The sequence below is a fragment of the Notolepis coatsorum genome (genome assembly GCF_963971535.1).
Source record: "Notolepis coatsorum genome assembly, chromosome: 6".
NCBI lineage: Eukaryota > Metazoa > Chordata > Actinopteri > Aulopiformes > Paralepididae > Notolepis > Notolepis coatsorum.
Window position 1 is genome coordinate 155,449,083 of NC_140170.1, and position 18,653 is coordinate 155,467,735.

General features: G+C 46.6%; 1 protein-coding gene across 1 annotated transcript in view; it reads left to right on the top strand.

The window, feature by feature from the left end:
* The window catches only part of erc2 (ELKS/RAB6-interacting/CAST family member 2), a gene marked incomplete at both ends in the record, with an annotated part of 122,516 nt that overhangs the window by 51,153 nt on the left and 52,710 nt on the right, over positions 1-18,653 (top strand). Inside the window, 5 exons of the mRNA XM_084315777.1 lie at positions 709-1,137; positions 3,618-3,692; positions 9,084-9,239; positions 14,671-14,838; positions 16,161-16,328. Coding sequence (XP_084171903.1) covers positions 709-1,137; positions 3,618-3,692; positions 9,084-9,239; positions 14,671-14,838; positions 16,161-16,328 — 996 coding nt within the window. The remainder of the gene's footprint in view (positions 1-708; positions 1,138-3,617; positions 3,693-9,083; positions 9,240-14,670; positions 14,839-16,160; positions 16,329-18,653) is intronic.

Genomic DNA, 18,653 nt, shown 5'->3' on the forward strand with positions numbered 1-18,653 from the left:
TTACCGCTACACTACCCAGACGCCCCATCTTGTTATGTTTTGACGTATCTTCTTCTCTGTCTGAGCCTATCTCTCCACATCATTTCCCAAAAGACCAGACCTCTGATGTAGAGATAGCATCAAAAAGAAGCAAGATAAATCCGTCCCTCTAACATGTTTGCCCTGGATCGTTTTTGTTTTTGTCCACATAAACTTTATTTATTTCTCATGCCACTTTGAGGTAGGTCCTGACCCCTGACCCCTGACCCCCCCCCCCCCCCCTTATCGCCCTCACCCCTCTGTGTTTGAACTAAATGTTATATTTGTGTGTGTGTTGCCTCTTCTCCTTTAACGTCTCTCCACAGAACCTCTCGGGACAGCCCTTCAGACATGTATGTTTGTGTGTTTAAACCCTCCAGTGTAGTGTTATTAACAATACCTTGCATTGTGTAATTTCCCCCGAAGGGAATTGTGTTATCGAGAATCCCTAATACGTGTGTGTGTGTGTGTGTGTGTGTGTGTGTGTGTGTGTGTGTGTGTGTGTGTGTGTGTGTGTGTGTGTGTGTGTGTGTGTGTGTGTGTGTGTGTGTGTGTGTGTGTGTGTGTGTGTGTGTGTGTGTGTGTGTGTGTGTGTGTGTGTGTGTGTGTGTGTGTGTGTGTGTGCGTGTGTGTGTGTGTGTGTGTGCGTGTGCTCGCGTGCCGGGACGTCGCGGCCCGCTCCCCAAACAGCACCTCCAGCTGACCATCCAGGCCCTGCAGGACGAGCTCCGCACCCAGAGGGACCTCAACCACCTCCTGCAGCAGGAGGGCCGCGGCGTCATGGACCACTTCACCACCATCGAGCTGACGGAGGAGAACTTCCGCCGGCTGCAGGCGGAGCACGACCGGCAGGCCAAGGAGCTTTTCCTGCTGAGGAAGACCCTGGAGGAAATGGAGCTGAGGATCGAGACCCAGAAGCAGACGCTGGGCGCCCGCGACGAGTCCATCAAGAAGCTGCTGGAGATGCTGCAGAGCAAAGGCCTGCCCCCCGGGGTGGGCCGGGCGTCCGAGGAGGAGGAGCAGGAGAGGGCCAGGCGCATCGCTGAGGCCGAGGCCCAGCTGGGCCACCTGGAGGTCATCCTGGACCAGAAGGACAAGGAGAACATCCATCTCCGAGAGGTACCGTGGGGGGCGTGGAGAGGGATGGCCCGATTTCAGTCCTGCGCTTTAAGTCAGGGTACCTTTCTGATCTATTGCTTTTCCTGAACTGTCGACTTGGACCGCCAGTTAGGGGTCATTAGACAAAAAGGAACAAGATAAAATACACTTTTCTCTATTAGATAGGCCTAACATGCTATGTGTCGCAAATGCAGCAAATCAAGTCACTTTGATAAAAAGATTTAGGGCATTTCTGCTTTTATTGGGGACAGGACAGTGAGTGACATGAAGTGACAGGTAGAGAGAATGAAGTGACAGGTAGAGAGAATGAAGTGACAGGTAGAGAGAATGGGGAGGTCATGCAACAAATGTCCTGGGCCGGATTAGAACCCAGGACGTTGCGATCACATGGTATGCCACCAGTGACTTTCTGGCACATTTCTTGGTATTTGATTGTAGTATCTTGGAAATTCTCAGATACTGATACCCCATTTTAGCCTGGTATCGGACCGATATACCAGAATTGGTGCATCCATAGAGATTGCTTTATATTTACGTTAGCTAGTTTTGCCTTTAGGAAGCTGGCCCTTCAACCTCAGGAAATTCTGCATAAACTCTGGTTCTTTTCAGCACTAGAGGGCGATACTGTGCTTCACAAGTGCTCCTTTTTTTTTTAGAGCATAGTCGAAATGTTTGAATGGACATCTGGATAACACCTCACAAAAAAAGGCAACGTTTTCCAACAGAAAGTTACACATTCTGCACAATGGCAAGCTTCCCGGTATGCACTGAAAGGTGCTAAATCCTGGATAAATAAATTGAGACAGATATCAAACTCTTTGTTCTAATGTTATGGTTTTAGTTTCAACATAAAACACACGGTACTAGTCTGTCTCTATTATTGTGGTGCTGAAAGGACTTGATTGATTGATTGAAAACTTTATTATTTATTATCATATTGCAGAATGGGTACAATACAGTACGGCTCAATACACACAATTGTTAAGGGGCAGAATGGGTACAATACAGTACGACTCAATACACACAATTGTTAAGGGGATGCAGACCAGAGAAAGACTTTCGTCTTGTTTACATCAGGGTCCCCCATTTTCAATTCATTTATGACATACACGACATACAGATAAACAGTACTGTTACAACCAGACATTTATGACATACAAGATATACAAATATACAGTACTGTTTAAGAGACAGAGTTTCTAAAAGAGAGTATAATACATTTGAGGAGGGGGAAGAAACTGTACATTGGAGGGGGTTGGGGGGGGGGGGTTTGGACATTTACAGGGGCCAGTTTCGAATTGCAGCCTCCCGTAGGTGCTGCAAGGTGAGTAGGGATTCACATTATTTTACGGCTGTGGGTAGGGCGTTCCACATTGATGTGGCATAATTGCTAAACATGTTTAGTCCCTTGTTTGAGCCGAATCTGGGTTGAACATGATTTGTGGAACTCCCTCTGGTGTTGTGGTTGTGGTATTCACTGACCTTTGGGAAGTATTTCGACATGTACATGGGTACCTTAGTGGTGTAGTAAATCTTGTAGACCAGGCCCATTGCAAGTTGCTGTACTCTGACGTCTACTCTAAGCCATCCTAGGTTGTCAAAATGGGCAGGGGTGAGGTGGGTTTTAGGAGTAAGGTCAAGCAGTAGTCTGACCAGTTTTTTTTTTGTTTTGATGTTTGTAATCTTGTTTTTAGTGCCTTTGAGGTGCTTTGGTACCATGAGGTGCAAGCATAGTTGTAGTACCCTTGAATGAGTGCTCCTGTCTTCAGGGTATTCTTGTTTACCAGAGAGGAGATCCGGTACAAGAATCTTTTTTCGTTGGTTGACTTTTTTATTACATTGGTTGCCATTTTGTCACAGGAAAGATTTGCCTCTAGGATGGAACCCTGTATGTAATTTCATCTTTCCTCGTGACAATATTGTCACCCACTGTAACTGAGAAGCCGTTGGTCTTGCTGAGTTTGTTATTTGATCCGAAGATAATGGACTCTGTTTTACCCAGGTGTAATGATAGTTTGTTATCAGCGAGCCAGGTGCAGATTCTGCCGAGTTCAGAGCTGAGGGCTTTTTCAACCTGTAACTTGTTCTTGTCAGAGACCAGCAGGGCTGAGTCGTCTGTGAACAGGAACAAGTTGCAGTCACAAGCTGATGACATGTCATTTGCATAAATTAGGAACAGTAACGGTCAATCAGAATGGACAGTGCCAGACACGGTCTGTTGGAATGACGGTGATGAAGTGTGGAAAAAGCAAATCCATATCTGATATGGAAAAATAAACAGGCCTATCTGGGAAGCCATATATCATATAGTGCGTGTTTTAAGCTGATCTACATCAGAATCTTAAAAAAAACTAAAAACTTTACTATAAATGCCTCCGACACATCAAAAACATTGTTCACATCCCTAGTCTCTACCAGCAGAAAACACACCAGGTACTAACTAGTCTGTCTCCGCTACATACATTTGTCTTTTCTCTTAGGAATTACACAGGAGAAACCAACTACACCAGGATCCAAGTAAAACTAAGGCTTTGCAGACCATCATAGAGATGAAGGTAGGAAATCTGACTCACGTTGCATAACCTGTGTGTGTGTGTGCGTGTGCGTGTGTGTGTGTGTGTGTGTGTTTGAGTACCATTTTGACTTTGCATACGCTGACCATAACCACATATCAAAGTTCTTCTAATAATGCTTTGTGTTAACACTTTCCGTGCCAGCAGGGGGAGCCAAAAATAGCGATTGAGTGCCAGCGCTGTAGTCAATGGGAGGGCGATCACATTTGCGAACGCATAAACTATATCTTAAATTATGGCTATGTGTCTAATACGCCCGTCGCTTATCAATGACTTGTTTGCAGTCAACATTGTTGAAACGGATTGTTTTTTAATCGGTTCATTTCCGTTTTATACAATTTTGAAAAGCGCTAGTTTTTTTAAACTTCCAAAAAATAAAAATGAAAGATTCTGCAGGAATCGCGCTTTACTGGAATACACAAAACACGTTGTCATTTCTCGACCTATTATGAATAGTTTTCAAATAAACGCTAGATTATCGATAGTATATGTGTACTTATGCACGCTAGAGAAGCGGGCTGAAAAATCGATTATCTTATTTCCTGATCATCTCACACACACTCACAGCTACACACACCCATATGGGACACGCTGAGATATAGGTGAAAAGAGCTCTGATTATCCCAAGACTGGTAAAATAGATTCCTTACCTCAGATCAGATGTTCTCGAAAAAGATTATTCCAATTCCTGATCGCCATTCCAAATATCGATCGTGTTTATTGATCCAACGCTGGGTACTGGAAATACCGATTCCACGCTGTTCTGAGGGTCGGCGAAGACTGCAATCGCCTCGGATTATATGCCTGACAAGTAAAATGTGGATTCCGGACTTTCTTTTCCCCATGCATTTTCATTCAATCCAATCCAAAGGGTGCATTACCATCCGGCAGACGATAGGGGGCGGTATTTTCCCTGTTCAAACTCAGACAGAGTCCCAGTGGTAACGTGAGGCCAGATTGATGAAAAATGAATGGAAATCGATAATAAAAAAAATAACGATTAAATAACGAGATTTCTCGTTCCTGGCACTCAACGCATGGCATGAACTAACGAGATTTCTCGTGGCTGGCACTCAAAGTGTTAATGCTTAGTATTGAATCAAACATGCACACAGTGGCAGTTCTAGACCCTTTTTAGGGGGGCTGAAGTCCCCCTAAATGTAATCTTAGCCCCCCTAAGATTGAAAAAAAAAAGAGCACTATATAAAACTACTGACTATTCTGACAGAGAACATTGTCAAATTGGTCATTACTGTAGTTCCATGGTGTTGGTGCAATAATAGTGTCAAAGAATGTTAGCTAATGTTAGCTAGCTGATGCTATTCGCTAGTTAGCTATCAAGGTAATGTCAGTTCAGCTAATGTTAGCTAGCTAGCCCAGCTAATCTGCTTGCTACAAAGGCTTATTGCTGCCATGCAAAATGAAAAGAATATGTTGTGGCTTCAAAATAGTATTTTGTTACCTCAATTTGGGGCCTCAAAATTATATTTTGTGGCTTCAAAATAGTTACCTCAAGTATTTTGTTCCCGCAAATTAATCAATTTGAGGCCTCAAAATAGTATTTTGTTCCCTCATGATTTGAACAAACCTTCACTCACTGGAAATGTATTTTTCCCATAGATGGATATACGAAAACGTGAGTCTTTCTCTCCTCTCTCTCTCTCTCTCTCTCTCTCTCTCTCTCTCTCTCTCTCTCTCGCTCTCTCTCTCTCTATCTCTCTCTCTCTCGAACGCAGTGAGCGCTCCGTAATATGATCATGATCATTATGATCGACTGGAATAAATAAAAATAAAAAGTTTACTGCTTACATACTGTAGTTGTCTCCTTTGTTCATTAATGTTACCTAAATGTCATAAGTGAATTGTATTTATACAATGGCATGCAAATTTCTTGATTTTCTGATTGGCTGAAACAGTCACGTTACACGTGGTTATTTCTTATAACCCACGCTTGTCGTCCCAAAAACCGCCCACAAAAGCGTCATAACGACTAAATCAAAAACGATTCTGTCACGGCGAATGTGTTCGTTTCTTACACAATGTTGGATTATGTAATTGTGGAACAAAAAATAAATCGTGGGAAGTCTGCCATTCGTCAAAAGGACATTCATTTCACTGTTAATAAAAATGTCAAGCAATCAATCAATTAAACCAATAACACATGCTCACGCGGAGGTGCGCTGTTGTAAGTGAGCGTGGGTTATTGAATTGATTGATTGATTGATTGATTGAACATTTTATTAATGTCCGCCTTGTCCGCAATGTCCGCTGCGCCACCCAGCCGCCCTCTGTTTTCCGATTCTTATAGCTCTTCTCCGTAGTATAAAAATGGGATTTCTGATTGCTTTGTGTTTTCCCCAAACCTCATACCTCAACCTTGAAGAATGGTACATTATGTAAAAAAAATATTATGCAAAAGCTGTTTCCATTCATGTCCTGGTGCCTGGTGGTCCAACCCGGTACTGCACCATTCTAGAGCTGCAGAGACATGACATCACTTCCTTAAAATAAATCATGACATCACGCCGAGTAGCTCTCAGACAGGACTGAGCAAGCCCTCCTACCCCACCCTAAACCACAGTCACATGACTGACAGGGGGGCTCTGGGGTCTTATGGATTTGCATACAGTAGAGAGAGGGAAGGCCCCCCCCCCTCCCCCCTCTCTCTGCCGTGAAGGAACTCCCTTCGCTCCTCATCTTTGCTCCTCTCAATAGTCTGCCCACTTCGCCACTGCCGCGCTGATGCTGATGACAGCATGAGTAATCCTCCCTCCCTCCCCCTTTCCCTCACTCACCAGAGACGGTGCCGGGTGCACAGCCCGCTTGTCGCTACCATGGAAACAGGTGTGGTTGTTTATGACGGCGCACAGGCCAGTATGCAGAGATAGAAAACGAGAGAGAGAGGAATAGAGAGAGAGAGAGAGAGAGAGAGAGAGAGAGAGAGAGAGAGAGAGAGAGAGAGAGAGAGAGAGAGAGAGAGAGAGAGAGAGAGAGAGAGAGAGAGAGATGGAGCGGGAAAGAGAGAGAAGGAGAGAGGGATAGAGGGATATACGTATTGACCAGATTGATGTACCAGTCCTCTGAATGCATTTTGGATGGAATAAATACCTCTGGCTTTGGTTGAGGTACAGTAAGTCATGATCTTAGTGTTAAAATAGTCTCTCTGGTCTCATGCAATAAGTCATGATCTTAGTGTTAATATAGTCTCTCTGGTCTCATGCAATAAGTCATGATCTTAGTGTTAAAATAGTCTCTCTGGTCTCATGCAATAAGTCATGATCTTAGTGTTAAAATAGTCTCTCTGGTCTCATGCAGTAAGTCATGATCTTAGTGTTAAAATAGTCTCTCTGGTCTCATGAAGTAAGTCGTGATCTTAGTGTTAATATAGTCTCTCTGGTCTCATGCAGTAAGTCGTGATCTTAGTGTTAATATAGTCTCTCTGGTCTCATGAAGTAAGTCGTGATCTTAGTGTTAATATAGTCTCTCTATAAAGAGACTATGGGGGGGGGGGCGTTTATAATTCCGTGATCGTCGTTAAATGCTTTATGTAGTATGGGTGATATATTGATCAGAGCAGTTTGCATGGATAATAATAAACAAACAGGCTGAAAGTAACGTCAGCGTCCTCTTACCGTTCGACGATGATACTGGAGGAAAAAGATCCCACTTATTTGACGGCGATCGCCTAAATCCATTTCCGGTTTGTATAATCATAATACACGGCCAAATCGTATCGATTATTGCGTTATGGCAGCGATCGCTACACACGGACGTGTGTCTAGAGTCCCGCAACAATATGCAAGTGGCCGGACACATTTCGGAGACGCACCGAGATCGACTCGGCCATTTCCGGTTTGGCAACTCGCCGATCATCCACCAGGGGGCAGTATTTAAGCGTTGCAGAGTTGTGCCGGCTCACACTGCATCAGACCAGGCTCCGTGAGGGAAATATGAATAACATGGCGAAAAAATGAAAAATGATCTCAATAACGTCGTACACCGTAGATTGGCAGAATTAGCATGAACTTGAAACACGTTGTACGACGTTTTTGGCGCAGGATGTGTTAATATAGTCTCTCTGGTCTCATGCAGTAAGTCATGACCTCAGTGTTAATATAGTCTCTCTGGTCTCAGCAGTAAGTCGTGATCTTAGTGTTAATATAGTCTCTCTGGTCTCAGCAGTAAGTCATGATCTCAGTGTTAAAATAAGCTCCCTGGTCTCTCAGCATTAAGTCATGATCTCAGTGTTAAAATGAGGAAGGAGGGAAGGACGGGTTTCTTACACGTGTGCCTTTAGATTGGGTCATGAACGACCCTGGTAGAATCACACGTTCACAAGCTCAGGACCACTGGGCGGTAAAGAAGGGATAGAACACAAGAGTTAGAGGGAGAGAGAGAGAGAGAGATGGCGAGAGACAAGAGATAGAGAGAGAGACAAGAGAGAGATAGAGAGAGAGACAATAGAGAGATATGGGAGAGAGAGACAAGAGAGAGATAGAGACAAGAGAGAGAGAGAAGAGAGAGCTATGAGAGAGATATGGGAGAGAGAGATATGAGAGAGAGAGAGAGAGAGAGAGAGAGAGAGAGAGAGAGAGAGAGAGAGAGAGAGAGAGAGAGAGAGAGAGGGTGTGTGTGAGAGAGAGAGGGGGGGGGGTTCTTGCTCAGTGCTCTGTAGGGGAGTGAGATGGACCATGGCTAATCTTAAAGACGCCGTATTATTTATTTAAAAAGATGTGAAGTCAAAAGCTGCACTTGCAGCCGTACTCCGCAGACTGGCTCTCTGCATTGATCCACAAGCAACTACAGGAGGGAGAGAGAGAAAAAAGAAAGCAACGGCTGTTACTTTTACTCCTTCTCTGCGCACGTTTTCTCTCTCTCTCTATCTCTCTCTCTCTCTCTCTCACTCATTCTCACCCTCGCTCTCTCTCTCTCTCTCACACCGTACAGGATGTGTGCTCAATATTTCCAAATGGTGATTATTAATCCACTGAAAACGGGAAGATGGGAGCTGTGGAGAACGCCTCAGATTTCACCCATAGATACTGCAGTCGCTCTCAGCTACAGTACAAGATCAAAGAGCTCCTCTCTCTCTCTCTCTCTCTCTCTCTCTCTCTCTCTCTCTCTCTCTCTCTCTCTCTCTCTCGCTGACTCATGTTTTGGCTCTGTCAGTCACTTCCGTCTTACCCTCTGTTTCTCACTCCCAACCTCCACCCACCCACCCACCCCTCCCCCTACGCTCTTATTCAGGTGTATTTCATTTTGCAGCGTGCGCGCGGCTTATGGCATTGTTTCTCTGGGCTGTGAGGTGTGCCTCTTCTTCTTGTCCTTCTTCTTCATCCTGCTCTCCTTCTTCTTCCGCGTGTTACCATGCAGGACACCAAGATCGCCTCTCTGGAGCGCAATATTCGGGATCTGGAGGAGGAGATCCAGATGCTGAAGGCCAACGGCTTGCTGAACACAGAGGACCGCGAGGAGGAGATCAAACAGATGGAGGTCTACAAGAACCACTCCAAGTTCATGAAGAGCAAGGTACACACACACACACACACACACACACACACACACACACACGCACACTCACGCACACACTCAAGGTCTTGTGGACGTTTTTTTCCTTATTTGCATTGAATATTAAAGGGGCCTTTCGCCGATTCTTTACCTGAATCCTATTCTTTCTGCTGTGAGGAGGACATGTGATAATTGGACAGAAATCTCACCCACGTGTTCTACGTCTTGAGATCCTGGCCGCACCCCCCCCCCCGCCCCCCCCCCCCCCCCCCTCCCTCCCTCCCCATTGTTGTGTCTGCAGTTCACTAGAGGTCCGCTCCCCCCAGGCGATGTCATCTAGCGGAGTTTCTCCGGGGGAGGGGGGGGTATCACGTGTCCTCCTCACAAGAGAACGATGGGATGGTTCAGGGGGCTGTTGTTCCACTGTAGCGTACGCACACGTGAAGCCCTTGCCTTCGCCTTGACCTGACTACATGTCAACACATGCTGTATGTATGTACTATCACTCGCGCCCTTTAATTCTACAAGCAGCTAGCACGGAGGGGCTGCCAGGACGGAGCGGCGCAGGGCCAAGTGAACTGGCAGAGCCGACCGTCTCGCTGAAAAGCTATAGCTTCAGCATTAATTGGACGGTGTCATCAGCAAAGTGCTTGAGTTGGCAACTATCTTGACAGATGCTTAACTGTCGTTTCCTTGTCCTTCGTTTTGAGGGAATGCTTAGCAGAGACAGAAGAAAAACATGCTAAACTGTAAACAATGAGTGGATGCATCCCTATGACATATTCAGAAGCACCTGATTGGTTGTGATTGATCCGATGGGTTTGATTGGATGGATTACAGTGTTTGTAGTGTTAAAAAAAAGAAAGCCTAAACTTGTATACATGACGTTGCTGCTGTATATGTATTTGTGTGTCTAAAAATTATTACGCCTCGAGACGCTGCTGTGCAGAATGTTGTTGGACCCTCACTTGCGTTATTGGACTATTGGACTACCACTTTAGTTTACTGCTGTTAGCGTAGTCGTAGTGTGATCTGATCTACCGAGGTCTACCGAGCCTCCTGCAGTCTTGTGTGATCGTGTCAAGGTCCGAGGAGGTTCAGTCTATCTGTTTACATCCTGTTTCTGAGGACGTTCAGTCTCTCTGTTTACATCCTGTCTCTGAGGATGTTTCAGTCTCTCTGTTTATATCCTGTCTCTGAGGACGTTTCAGTCTCTCTGTTTATATCCTGTCTCTGAGGACGTTCAGTCTCTCTGTTTATATCCTGTCTCTGAGGACGTTTCAGTCTCTCTGTTTATATCCTGTCTCTGAGGACGTTCAGTCTCTCCGTTTACATCCTGTCTCTGAGGACGTTTCAGTCTCTCTGTTTATATCCTGTCTCTGAGGACGTTTCAGTCTCTCTGTTTATATCCTGTCTCTGAGGACGTTCAGTCTCTCCGTTTACATCCTGTCTCTGAGGACGTTTCAGTCTCTCCGTTTATATCCTGTCTCTGAGGACGTTTCAGTCTCTCTGTTCATATCCTGTCTCTGAGGACGTTTCAGTCTCTCTGTTTATATCCTGTCTCTGAGGACGTTCAGTCTCTCCGTTTACATCCTGTCTCTGAGGACGTTCAGTCTCTCCGTTTACATCCTGTCTCTGAGGATGTTCAGTCTCTCCGTTTACATCCTGTCTCTGAGGACGTTTCAGTCCCTCTGTTTACATCCTGTCTCTGAGGACGTTTCAGTCTCTCTGTTTATATCCTGTCTCTGAGGACGTTCAGTCCCTCTGTTTACATCCTGTCTCTGAGGACGTTTCAGTCCCTCTGTTTACATCCTGTCTCTGAGGACGTTTCAGTCTCTCTGTTTACATCCTGTCTCTGAGGACGTTTCAGTCTCTCTGTTTATATCCTGTCTCTGAGGATGTTCAGTCTCTCTGTTTACATCCTGTCTCTGAGGACGTTCAGTCTCTCTGTTTACATCCTGTCTCTGAGGACGTTCAGTCTCTCTGTTTATATCCTGTCTCTGAGGACGTTTCAGTCTCTGTTTACATCCTGTCTCTGAGGATGTTCAGTCTCTCTGTTTATATCCTGTCTCTGAGGACGTTTCAGTCCCTCTGTTTACATCCTGTCTCTGAGGACGTTTCAGTCTCTCTGTTTATATCCTGTCTCTGAGGACGTTCAGTCTCTCTGTTTATATCCTGTCTCAGGACGTTTCAGTCTCTCTGTTTATATCCTGTCTCTGAGGATGTTCAGTCTCTCTGTTTATATCCTGTCTCTGAGGATGTTCAGTCTCTCTGTTTACATCCTGTCTCTGAGGACGTTTCAGTCCCTCTGTTTACATCCTGTCTCTGAGGACGTTTCAGTCTCTCTGTTTATATCCTGTCTCTGAGGACGTTCAGTCTCTCTGTTTACAATCCTGTCTCTGAGGACGTTTCAGTCTCTCTGTTTATATCCTGTCTCTGAGGACGTTCAGTCCTCTCCATTTACATCCTGTCTCTGAGGATGTTCAGTATCTCTGTTTATATCCTGTCTCTGAGGACGTTCAGTCTCTCTGTTTATATCCTGTCTCTGAGGACGTTTCAGTCTCTCTGTTTATATCCTGTCTCTGAGGACGTTTCAGTCTCTCTGTTTATATCCTGTCTCTGAGGACGTTCAGTCTCTCTGTTTACATCCTGTCTCTGAGGACGTTCAGTCTCTCTGTTTACATCCTGTCTCTGAGGACATTCAGTCTCTCCGTTACAATCCTGTCTCTGAGGACGTTCAGTCTCTCCGTTTACATCCTGTCTCTGAGGACGTTCAGTCTCTCCGTTTACATCAGTCTCTCTGTTTACATCCTGTCTCTGAGACGTTCAGTCAGTTTTGTCACAGTCTATCTTTAAGAATTGTTTTCATCCATCATAGATAAAGCTTGATGTATAATATATGACGAATGCAGGGGAGTCGGTCCCAAATGCATCTTTGATGAGAGGAAGGCCTGGTAATAGAGAATAGTAGATGTGCTGGTGTGCTGGTGTGGTGTGTAGTGTGCTGGTGTGGTGGTGTGCTGGTGTGGTGTGGTGTGCTGGTGTGGTGTGTGCTGGTGTGGTGTGGTGGTGTGCTGGTGTGGTGGTGTAGTGTGCTGGTGTGGTGGTGTGCTGGTGTGGTGTGGTGTGCTGGTGTGGTGTGTGCTGGTGTGGTGTGGTGGTGTGCTGTGTGTGTGGTGGTGTAGTGTGCTGGTGTGGTGGTGTGGTGTGGTGGTGTAGTGTGCTGGTGTGGTGGTGTGTGGTGTGGTGTGGTGGTGTGCTGTGTGGTGTGGTGTGTAGTGTGCTGGTGTGCTGGTGTGGTGGTGTAGTGTGCTGTGTGGTGGTGTGGTGGTGGTAGTGTGCTGGTGTGTGTGTGTGGTGGTGTGTGGTGGTGTGGTGTGTGGTGGGGTGTGTGTGGTGGTGTGGTGTGGTGTGGTGTGCTGGTGTGGTGTGGTGTAGTGTGCTGGTGTGGTGGTGTGGTGTGGTGGTGTGGTGTGGTGTGCTGGTGTGGTGTGGTGGTGTAGTGTGCTGTGTGGTGGTGTGTGTGTAGTGTGCTGGTGTGGTGTGTGTGGTGTGTGTGGTGGTGTAGTGTGGTGGTGTGGTGTGGTGGTGTGGTGGTGTAGTGTGGTGGTGTGGTGGTGTAGTGTGGTGGTGTGGTGTGGTGTGGTGGTGTGGTGTGGTGGTGTAGTGTGGTGTAGTGTGGTGGTGTGGTGGTGTGGTGTGGTGTGGTGGTGTGGTGTGGTGGTGTAGTGTGGTGTAGTGTGGTGGTGTGGTGGTGTAGTGTGGTGTAGTGTGGTGGTGTGGTGGTGTAGTGTGCTGGTGTGGTGTAGTGTGGTGTAGTGTGGTGGTGTGGTGTGGTGGTGTGGTGTGGTGTGCTGTGTGGTGTGGTGGTGTAGTGTGCTGGTGTGGTGGTGTAGTGTGCTGGTGTGGTGGTGTGGTGGTGTAGTGTGCTGGTGTGGTGTGGTGGTGTGGTGGTGTGGTGGGTAGTGTGGTGGTGTGGTGGTGTAGTGTGGTGGTGGTGTGGTGGTGTGGTGGTGTAGTGTGCTGGTGTGGTGGTGTGGTGGTGTAGTGTGGTGGTGTGGTGGTGTGGTGTGGTGTGCTGGTGTGGTGGTGTGGTGGTGTAGTGTGCTGGTGTGCTGGTGTGGTGGTGTAGTGTGCTGGTGTGGTGTGGTGGTGTGGTGGTGTAGTGTGGTGGTGTGGTGGTGGTGTGGTGGTGTGGTGGTGTGGTGTGGTGTGTGGTGTGGTGGTGTAGTGTGGTGGTGTAGTGTGGTGGTGTAGTGTGGTGTGGTGTGGTGTTGGTGTGGTGGTGTGGTGTATGGTGTGTGGTGTGGTGTGTGGTGTGGTGTGGTGGTGTGCTGGTGTGGTGTGGTGTGTGTGGTGTGGTGTGGTGTGGTGGTGTGGTGTGGTGTGTGGTGTGGTGTGGTGTGTGGTGTGGTGTGCTGGTGTGGTGTGCTGGTGTGCTGGTGTGGTGTGGTGTGGTGTGCTGGTGTGCTGGTGTGGTGTGTGGTGTGCTGGTGTGGTGTGGTGTGGTGTGCTGGTGTGCTGGTGTGGTGTGGTGTGCTGGTGTGGTGTGGTGTTCTGGTGTGGTGTGGTGTGTGGTGTGGTGGTGTGGTGTGCTGGTGTGGTGTGGTGTGGTGTGGTGTGCTGGTGTGGTGTGGTGTGCTGGTGTGGTGTGGTGGTATAGTGTGCTGGTATAGTGGTGTGGTATAGTGTGCTGGTGTGGTGGTGTGGTGTGGTGGTGTGGTGTGGTGGTGTGGTGTGCTGGTGTGGTGGTGTGGTGTGGTGGTGTGGTGTGGTATGCTGGTGTGGTGTGGTGGTATAGTGTGCTGGTATAGTGGTGTGGTGTGGTGTGCTGGTGTGGTGTGGTGGTATAGTGTGCTGGTATAGTGGTGTGGTATAGTGTGCTGGTGTAGTGTGCTGGTATAGTGGTGTGGTATAGTGTGCTGGTGTGGTGGTGTGGTGGTGTGGTGTGGTGTGGTGGTATAGTGTGCTGGTGTAGTGTGCTGGTATAGTGTGGTGGTATAGTGTGCTGGTATAGTGTGCTGGTATAGTGTGCTGGTGTAGTGTGCTGGTATAGTGTGCTGGTATAGTGTGCTGGTATAGTGTGCTCTCTCTCGCACTCTGTCTTGTCTATTGTTCATTCTTTCTCTCTAACCTCATTCTTCTTTCTTGTTTGCTCTCTAACACACATACACACACTCACACACTCACACTTACACTCACACTCACACTCACACTCACACACACACACACACACACACACACACACACACACACACACACACACACACACACACACACACACACACACACACACACACACACACACACGTGAGTCCATGTGAGTCTCCAGATCGTTGAGCAGAACGTGGTTTTTGAATGTATAACGTCGTTGTGATGACAGTGCTGCTTTTTGACTGTAAAATGGGATGAGTGTGGACGACACGGCTGACGGTTGCCTACTGGCCTGCAGATCGACCAGCTGAAGCAGGAGCTGTCGAAGAAGGAGTCGGAGCTGCTGGCCCTGCAGACCAAGCTGGAGACGCTCAACAACCAGAACTCGGACTGCAAGCAGCACATAGAGGTGCTGAAGGAGTCTCTCACTGCCAAGGAGCAGCGCGCCGCCATCCTGCAGACAGAGGTAACGGAACGTAGGCCAAATGCGTCCACATTTTTATAGGATTCTATCACATTTGCATAACAATAGCACCCTGCGCCGTTTTCATTGAGGTTTCTTACAAATTAACGATGCTTTATCTTGTCCTTTATATGCCGATTATCATTAGAATCTCAAATTGTACCATATGTCCCCCTTTAGACAACATATGTAACGCTACCAGCGCACTTTTGTTAAGATAATTAGTTGGCCATTCTCGGTCGCTATACCGAGGTCGCAGTAATAGTTTAACGCTGTTCAGATCACGTTGGAGAATATAGACGCATCCCAGTGACCTGCGACCTGTGCTAACGCTCTTGGGAAATGCAGTGTTGTAGTTCTCAACATTTTCAGCCTTTAATTTTAAACCAATGCTGCCATCTACTGACAACAAAAAAGTGTTGTCTAATCGTCACCTTGAGAGCCACTTCCGTATACAGCGCCGCCCCAAACCCATTCTAAAGATTCCCACTTTTTGCTGGGAGTGGGGCGTGGCCGTATTTGGTCCCAGACAATAAGAGTGGCCGCATTTGGGCACCGTGACGTTAAGAGTCACACCTGTATGTACCATCCTGCAGACAGAGGTAACAGTCACGCCTGTATACCATCCTGCAGACAGAGGTAACAGTCACACCTGTATATACCATCCTGCAGATAGAGGTAACAGTCACACCTGTATGTACCATCCTGCAGACAGAGGTAACAGTCACACCTGTATACCATCCTGCAGACAGAGGTAACGGTCACGCCTGTATACCATCCTGCAGACAGAGGTAACAGTCACGCCTGTATACCATCCTGCAGATAGAGGTAACAGTCACGCCTGTATACCATCCTGCAGACAGAGGTAACAGTCACGCCTGTATGTAAAATAATAAATAAATACATGGCCGTTCTCTGTGTCCATACCTCCAAAAAAAAAGGATGTAGTAAACTAAACACTAAGAAAGATGTAGTAGATGTTCATGTCCTCCAAAGAAAGATGCAGTAGATGTTAGATATGTAAGAAATGTATACAGCAGTGTAAATATATCTTGGTCTATGTGGTCTATGCATGTCTTCTACATGACTGTAGAAATAGTTGAAAATGTCAAAATAATTGTGATAGAAGATTAAATTCTTCCCATAATGCATTTTGGAAAGGTCTCTACTACTACTATTATTTTGACATACTAAAAATACCCAAATCCGCTCATGGGAAATATGAAGACAATTTATTTCCTAAGGTAATAACAGGACAGGTAATGTGCAGTGCGGCCTTGGACTTCAGGTCCTCTCTTCCACCTCACCTGTCGCCTCCTCTCTAGGTGGACGCCCTGCGCCTGAGACTGGAGGAGAAGGAGTCCTTCCTGAGCAAGAAAACAAAGCAGCTACAGGACCTGACGGAAGAAAAGGGGACGCTGGCCGGAGAGATCAGGGACATGAAGGACATGCTGGAGGTCAAGGAGAGGAAGATCAACGTGCTGCAGAAGAAGGTGAGAGACGGAGCGCAGGCGCGGCAGCTAAACACGCCAAGCCCATTATCGGCCCCCTAGAATGTTGGTCAGTGTGGTGTGTCCCGAACGACGGCTAACGTTGGTGGATTTTTCGGGGTGAGTCGGCACATTTTGGCATGTCGAATCGACGCGGGACGATCGGGCAACGTCGGGGAAAAGGGAGATCCCTCTGATTGGCTGAAGTCAAAACACAAATAGCCAGCTTGCCACTGTTGCCACTGTTCATTTCACTTTCTCAGACCGCTGCTAACGCAATGTGCTAGGCACTTCTTCAGAGAGGCTACGTCTACGCTGAGCGAGAGTGTGTAATGATAGCAATGGCTTGTTTACATCATTTGGTCTTCCGTTCAAATGTATCATACAGCACAAGTACAGTACAACGAAAATAGTGCAAATGTAATAGTAAAGTGCAATAGAAATATACAAGAAGAAGAAGTCTTTATTTGTCACTCAGCAACAGTAAGTACAGTGTACAGTAAGATGAGCAACACACAGGAACACACACACACACACATGCATTGGGTCGCTGATGAAATGCCTCTCTGCACTTGACCCATCCCCTCGTCCTTCCCCCGTAGATCAGCCAGGAGCAGACACAGGCTGCAGTGTAGGCCGTGCCCAGGAACCAATCCAAGTGCTCCTGTCCGTCTTCATCAGACAGCGATCTGTTCTGCTTGTTTTTCCATTGGGTTTATCTCTTTTTTTGGGGGGGGGGGGGGCTTGCGAGCACGGGGAGAACATGCAAACTCCACACAGAAGATACCCCAACCTGATCCCGAAGCGGGAATCGAACCCAGGACCTTCTTGCTGTGACACAACAGTGTACCGCTGTGTACAGGTGATTAAACTGGGTACAATGAATATATACAAATGAGTACTACTGAGTGTAGTGCTAATCAGATGTATGTACAGAGTTGTAGTATTAAAATGTACAGTGATACAGGTATAAAGACAGTATGGTAGTAGTCATACTGGCCAGCAGCGTAACTAGTAAGAGTAGCGTATGTACAGATATAGATGTACTATCTACAGATATGTAAAAGGATTATGTGCAGACAGGCGAGGATAGATATATATGCAGTGAGAATAAATATATATATATTGTGACGAGCCTGGTGGTGTTCAGACTCGTCACGGTTCAAAAACAAACAAATTCAACTGTCCACACAAGTGCAATATCAATCAATAAAGAATATTTATTGATTAGGGCAGAATATAGTCCAATGGGCAATTAGAATGGGCATAATACAGTCCGAGGTCAAAAACACAAAAACAGGCTCTCGTACAAAAAAGGATTGTTCAATACTCAGAGTAGTCTTCCGGTCCAGGGTCAGTACACAAGGGGGTTTCTCAATCAGTCTAGGGTCCAGTACACAATGAACACCTTCTCGCCTTCACCTCTCCTCTCACTACCTCTCACCTCACAAAACTCTGTCAACAACAATCTCTTTCTATTCGCACTTAGCTCCTACCTCACCTCCTCTCAACTAAACTCTACCTGTCCTAGTGTTTTATGGTATGTGTGTCTGGTGTGTGTGTGCGTGTGGAATGTGGGTGATCTAATGGTGCACAGGTGGGCTCTATCAGTCCTAATCAGCTGCCTAATTGCTTCCACTCCTCCCGTGGCAGTAGTATCTCCCATCCTTCACATACTGTAGCCATCGGACGGGGGTTGATATCTGCCACAATATATACAGCATTATAGAGCATTATTACATGGCGTTTTCACATTCGCCGAAATGCTTGCTTGTGATTGGTCAATAGCGCGCGTCAGAGGTCAGTTATCAGACAATAATGACCGCTGTGGGACAATAATGACCGCTGTGCGCAGCTGTTCGCAATCAAGCCCACTGACACACACTGTTTCAGTGCAATTAGACACTGCCGGTGTTCTGCTGCCGGGGAAGCTGCCGGCGATGACAGGGGGCGGAGCGACGAGCGGAGCCAGAACCAGTGTTGCGAGTTGATGTAAAATGAATTAGGTATATTGTTAGTAAGTTAGCCATGTAATAAGCGGGATAATGTATAGCTATACTCGATCATTGTCGCAAAATAATTGACCTTCACTGACGTTTAAAACACCTCGCCGAGGCGGCTTGGTATTTTAAACTCTGTGTCGGTCAATTATTTTGTGACAATGACCTCGTAGCTATACATTATCCCTTACTTATTGTACATGCTATCATACAGAGCTATGGGTTATATGCAGGTGTATAAGTAAGTATATATGGGGCTTTATTCAGGTATATTCAGACAAATATCAGACAAACTCTGTGCCTGGTCACATAATTATATTACATATAT